The sequence below is a fragment of the Hydra vulgaris genome, chromosome 03 (genome assembly GCF_038396675.1).
Source record: "Hydra vulgaris chromosome 03, alternate assembly HydraT2T_AEP".
Classification (NCBI taxonomy): domain Eukaryota; kingdom Metazoa; phylum Cnidaria; class Hydrozoa; order Anthoathecata; family Hydridae; genus Hydra; species Hydra vulgaris.
The window spans coordinates 24878615-24885000 of record NC_088922.1 but is presented as its reverse complement, the minus strand read 5'-3'; the positions used below and the strand labels follow the sequence as shown (position 1 = coordinate 24885000).

At 27.5% G+C, this 6386-nt stretch overlaps 2 protein-coding genes across 3 annotated transcripts in view; both read right to left on the bottom strand.

Moving 5' to 3' along the window:
* The window catches only part of LOC136078044 (uncharacterized), a 3008-nt gene extending 288 nt beyond the window's left edge, over positions 1 to 2720 (bottom strand). The window contains exons 1-2 of the mRNA XM_065792731.1: positions 1775 to 2720; positions 1 to 1594 (exon numbers count right to left, since the gene is read on the bottom strand). The exon at positions 1 to 1594 is cut by the window's left edge and continues 288 nt beyond it. Of these exons, the coding sequence (XP_065648803.1) occupies positions 36 to 1594; positions 1775 to 2036 (1821 nt within the window). The 5' untranslated portion in view covers positions 2037 to 2720 and the 3' untranslated portion in view covers positions 1 to 35. The remainder of the gene's footprint in view (positions 1595 to 1774) is intronic.
* Positions 1 to 5971, bottom strand: part of LOC100198742 (2Fe-2S ferredoxin) — a 15666-nt gene extending 9695 nt beyond the window's left edge. The window contains exons 1-2 of one of the 2 annotated variants that reach the window (XM_065792733.1): positions 5871 to 5971; positions 5222 to 5389 (exon numbers count right to left, since the gene is read on the bottom strand). In XM_065792733.1, the coding sequence (XP_065648805.1) occupies positions 5222 to 5370 (149 nt within the window). In that variant the 5' untranslated portion in view covers positions 5371 to 5389; positions 5871 to 5971. Of the gene's footprint in view, positions 1 to 5221; positions 5390 to 5599; positions 5824 to 5870 lie in introns of those variants that run through there. The other variant, XM_065792732.1, reaches the window with a different exon arrangement.
* Between the last annotated feature and the right edge of the window lie 415 nt (positions 5972 to 6386).

Genomic DNA, 6386 nt, shown 5'->3' with positions numbered 1-6386 from the left:
CATAACATCTTGCTCTATATTATCAATTTCATTGATCATACCAATCCAATCAAACGCATCATATTTATATCTATAGATTCTGGTTTAAATTGATGATAGCTCCTAGTTCCAGGAATTGTTCTACTTAGCTCAAAACGTGTTTTCAAAGTGGTGCGCATATCTGTCAGTCTTTCTTTTTCAATCTTAAAAAAAATAATCCCTTTAATATTGTTAGTACAGTGGTCAAACATTTTGTTACAATTCAATATCTGGTCATTTATGGGCCTTTGTAGACTTGCATTTGTAGTTAATCGTTTTACAGTGCCACCAATACCATCACATGGTGACTTACCATGGCATGTAGCAAAAAATGTCCACTCTGCATCAATGTCAAAATCATTTTTATGGAGACAGATATTGTAAAGGTTTTTGTGATTTTTATACTGTGCAGCACAACCATCAGAAAAATAAAGAACCTTTGAAATTTTAAGATGATATTCTTTTAAATAGTTAACTACTTGTGTTTGAACTTCATACACAAAACCAGTGTCATGCTCATTATCTTCTGACATGAAGCAAAACAATTTTTCTTCAAATCGGTCATTTTCATTTAATAAATAGAGGGCAACGGGGTGCAATGTGCATTGACTTTTGCACCAATGGTAACTTTGGATTTCATCTTGAATCACAAAAGTGAAGTTTTCTGCAAAGTCACCTAAGACAATACAGCAGTCTTTTGCTAAATTTTTCTTTTGTTGCTTTAGATATCTTGCTTGACATTTTGCAATGTAGGAATGAGCTGTTAACTTGTTTATTGCCTCTGATAACATCAATTTGTATTCTTCCACTGTTGTTGTCTGATAGATCAATGTTGTTCTGTCTGTTTTCTGCCACTGATTGAATGACACCTCCTCGTCATTGTCAATTAGTTGTGCATCCAGAAACTTCTTTAAAGAAACTATACCTGGACAGTTCGGACATCGATGAACCATGCACTCTTTACTTGTCACATCACAAACAACTTTTGTCATCAGATCTTTGTAAGTACATTTTATTTGTATAGCATTGGTCAAGAGTATTGCATTTTGATGGAGGGTACATACACAAACAGAATGAGTGCCTGATGCTCCAACAGTTATAAACCATTTTGGTCTTAAACTGCAAAACTTAGAAAATCCAATAACTTCTTGAGGATATTTAGTTTTAAAAGAAACATAAAGTTCTTTAAGATTACATAAAATAAGGCGCTTTTGCATGTGTTGTTTTCTACCAATACTTACGTAATCTTTTTTACCAGGTATTTGTCTAGTAAATTCGTCATCATGGTATACATTGTTGACTCTATTCAATGTTATTTCTGAAAATATTTTTCCTTTCTTAATGCCTGGAACTGAAAAAATCCCACCTATTTTCTTTAGTTTGCGCGCTTCTTTAATTTGGTATATAGTGAAATATCTTGCAGCAAAATATTTTTTTTCAAGTTCACAATTATCTTGTTCATGAAATTTACTGATTATAGCATCAAAGCAGCTCCGACAAAGTTGATATCCAGGCACAACATTTGGAAAATTAATTCTTAATTGTTTTGCCATGTCTAATGTGATTACATGACTCCCTAAAATGAAAAGAACAATTTGATTTTAGTAATTACCTATCAATATGAAAATTATTTGTACTTATTTCAATATATAATGCATAACCAGATCAGCTTTTTTCCAAACTTTTATAAACTAGTAGATTTTAATTTTATTATTCAAAAAAGATTTTACAATAATTTTTTATCAACAATATTTACCTTTGATTGCTTTTCTTTTTGATTTATGCTTGTCCAATAAATTACAATATTTTGCGTGCTTCTTTTTTAAGTGTGTACCAAAAATCTTTGCATGATGAAGGCAGATTGTTAAAATTTTATCATCTGTTATTCCAGATCTCCAAATAAATTCTTCTCTGGCATTTTCTCTATAGCAATCAAATTTCTTTAAATCAATCTTTCTACAAAAACTTAGTTTATAACAAGTATCATTTAACTTTTTTCCAAAATCACATGAATCCATTCTTACTGTAACACTAAAAACAATTTGAGATTAATTTAAAAATGAGAAACCAATAGTAATTAATTTAATGAAAGCAACTTAAGCAATCACCATGGTAATACAAAACTAAACAGTGATTGGTTTCTTTTATCTTACTTTGACAAAAAAAAAAGTTTCCTTTTCACAAAGTTTAATTATACTCAATTTGTTAATGTTAAAAATGTAAATGATGACTTTATTAGGTAACAAATTTCTTCTATACTAGTGTAATGACATGTTTTTTGTTTCTGTTAAAAACTTGCTGTTACCATTTTAGAATTAGCAAAATATATTTTTCTTTTTTAATTCAAATTTTAAATTATACAAAATAAAATTCTGTTAAAATCATTACTTTAGACTGCTTTTAATCTTATACATGCAAATCAAAATTCTTATAAACATTAAGTCTCTTTAAACATTTTTAAAAGATTATTGAACATAGAATGGTCAAAACCAAATGGAACAAATATAAATCACAAAATTTGGGAAGCAATGTTATCAATGTTTCCTAAATTTTTGGGAAACATTGATAACATTGTTAAACATATGAAATGTTTAACTTTGTTAAAAATGAAAATCTAAAAAAAAAATTTGAAGACAAAAGTTTTAAAGTTATCTTAAATAAGTTTTAAAGACAAAAAAAATTTTTTTTGGGAAAAAAAAAGTGGGGCACGAGCCCCACTTTTTTTTGCGTTAAAATTGTTTCTGGTCATCTGACCTGAAACAATTTTAACGCATGTTCATCAGGACTACACAAATGCTGAAAGTTTCAGAGCTGCAGCTTGTCTGGAAGATAGTGAAAAATCCATCTCAAGATTCTGCTCAAAAAAGTGCCCCCAGCCCCCTCCCCTAGTCTCTTAGACCCTTTTTTAATTTTAAAATGCTCCTTTATCAACACTATATAAATACATAAATTTTCATAGCTCTAGCTAGTCTGAAAGGTAGTGGAAAATGTATTGCAAGATTCCGCTACAAAAAAGTGGGGCCTGTGCCCCGTTATTCATATTTGGAATTCCATATACTTGCAGATCAAAATTCTTATGTTTTGTGAAAGATTATAAAATTTAGAATGAGTTAAAATTTTTTTTTTGATATCAACAAGGCCACGCAGGTTTCTTGAGCATCAAAATCAGGTATATAAAAAATTGCCTAAATTTATTTAAATTGATAATTACAGGTACTTAAAAATATTTTTTTATATTTTTGATTATTTCATTGGATTCTTCAACCCTGAAAATAGCCAGGTACAAATTTTTAAGTCAAAATATCAAATATTTTTAAAGCTATGTGACTTGGAACCTTTAAACAAAGTTCTCAATTCTGAGAGGACAAGAGGGGCCTGGCCAAGATCAGTTGAAAGTAAAATGATCATATTTCAGAATCTTCTTGGAGCTAGAAGCTAAAATTTTCAAGAATTTCTTGTTTTACTAAGTACTCTCAACTGTATAAAAATCAGCAGAATCTGAGATGTATGGTGACATGGCCTGGCTCAATTGACATGGAATTACCCTACATCAAATAATTGATTTGCCTCTTCTATAAATCCTGCTGCATCTGTTTCAAATTTTTGTCCTTTTTTCTTTTTGTCACAGTTCACAAATATATAAAAATTTTCAATGTAACTGATGAGCTTTGCTTTAATTCTAATGACAGAATTGGATAAACATTATAATTTACCAATAGATTGAATAGTTCTACACTAATCTCTCTATGGACACTATTTTCTCTATATTAGAGTAAAGAAATCTTTGAAGCACTTGCTTTAAAGTTTTTTCAAAAGGTAATTGTTTTAACAGTTTAAAGCATTGATCAAAAATGTATTTATTTGATTTATCGGCTGTTTTTCTTGTTGACATCTTTATGATATTTATTTAATTATGCATCTGAAAAACAACTAAATAGATATTAAATCTGTGATTTATTGGAAGAAAAGTTTATTTATCTTGATATATAACTTTTTAAATTTAGATGTTACAAAAAAATGTCATAAAATAAAAAATTTTTAAATTATATTCTGCGTCTTTTAATGTTAAGTTTATACACATTAAACAAATATTACGCATTTTATGAAGAACTTAAGGATTTAACAGAAATTATACAACTTTTTAGGTCTTATTTGTAACCTCAAGTGGGTTGGCTAAAACTGATAACCACATGGTTTTTTTGTCATAATTCTTCTTGTTGCATCAAAATCCAAGTAAATAGAGGGGACACTTTTTTATTTTTAGGTTTCAGCCTACCCTAATGAATATGTATGTACGTATATATAAACATATATACATACATACATACATATATATATATATATATATATATATATATACATACATACATACATACATATATATATACATACATACATACATACATACATATATATATATATATATATATATACATATATATATATATATATATATACATATATATATATATATGTTTACATTTATACATATATATACCTTTTAAATTTACTTAGTCAATGTTACTTGAGACTTGGTTTTATTGCTCAAAATAAACTTAATTGCTATGTCAATTAAGCTTATTTTGGAAATATTAAAGACAAATTTACAAAATTTATATAATTGGAAACACAATCAAAATCTCTCAAGCACAAAACACAGACGGTAATTTTAAAGATTCAACTTTTAAAATATTGAATTTTCAACAATATACCAAGCCATTAATGCCATGTGGCTCTTTTTACTTATCTGTCAAGGTAGCCCCTGGCTACATTTTAATTTAGGTTAATGCTTTATACATAATGCCTTATAAAGTAACTTATTATAAGCTTAAAAAAATTAACTTATGCAAATAAACCATATTCTTAAAATCATAGGTACTAAAAAATGATTCAATTACAGTTTATGATAGCCTTTAAACTTACTATATTCATTTATTTTTTTAGAGGTTAGATAAAACTTATGATATCATTTTAATACAAAGAAAAAGTCGTGTTCTTTTGTGTGATACTTAAATATTATGTTTTAATCTTAGTTTTATTTAATATCTATTATAGCATAATTAGTATTTATGTAATATTTAAGGTTTTTTTTTTTTTTGCTATTTTGCTATGTATTTAAATTATTATATAAAATTAATGCATTTTATTAACTAAAATATTAACAATGTAATATTATTATTAATTTCATCATAAAATGATATACCTTTTTTTTTGTACCAAATTAACTTGATTGGTATGAAAACTCATTTTTTTAATTTTGAAAACATCAGTGTTTCTTTGCAATTTATAAAACTGTTGAATGTAATTTAATTTCTTAAAATATACACGACAATTTAACTTTTGTACAATCATTTCTGCAGCAAAGAGCAATCTAAAAGTCGGACAAAATAGTTAAGCAAAACATTAATTTTTGTATTGTTAATTTATTAAAAAAAACAACTATGAAAATTAAAATGTTTTTAAACTTCGCTGTAATTAAAACAAAATTTTGGCAATCATATAAGTATTAAAGTACATAAAAGTTTAAGTGAATGGTTGTATATTCTAAACATAACAGGAAAAATGTTAAAATTTTTAAAACCTTCGATTCGTCGCAAAAAAAAAAGAATTATTTATCCTAGGGCTTTTAGTAGAAATATACTGCTGGATTTAAAAATTTGTCTGCTAATTATTTTTTTTCGCAGCAGTGCGGCATGCCATTCACAGTGTTGCCAGAAAAACCGCCAGTCGTAGTCAACAGGCATAGGTAGTCAAAGTTATCTTTTAGGGAGAACTTCTTTTAAGGTAGTCTCCGGAGTTGTTTAAATGTTTTGTTTAAATAGATATATGCAAAACAATCTTTATAGCATTACCAGCCTCTCTCGCTCCAAAAGGAATTTGTTATAAAAATCTCCTCGTCAAGACTTTCTCAGCCTTTCTAAAAAAAAAACCTAACTCAGGTTCTGATTTAATTAGTCCGGATTGGAACAATTTAGCCGAATCTAAATCGTCAGAAAGTTTACTAATTTTTATTATCATTGACTTTAAAAAGTATTTGTCTATAAATTGAGTTCAAAAAACTAGTTATTTTATCTAGGAGGAAAAAAAAAATTTTGTCACAGAAAGACCATGGCGTTTAAAAACCAAACTAGATTTTATTTTAAATAGATGTAGCGGCTAAATAATTCACAACAAGCAGACCTTAATATCACAACAAGCAAACATAAATTATTACCCCTTTATGTCTGAATTAGAATGAGTGTATTCTTCACATTTCATTTCGCTTAGAAAAAAACAAAACACGGCAAGCAATAGGGAAAAAAATTAAAAAAGGCTGTCAAGAAAAAAGAAGAAGTCCAGAAGAAGTTTATAGGTGAATTGGATCTTTA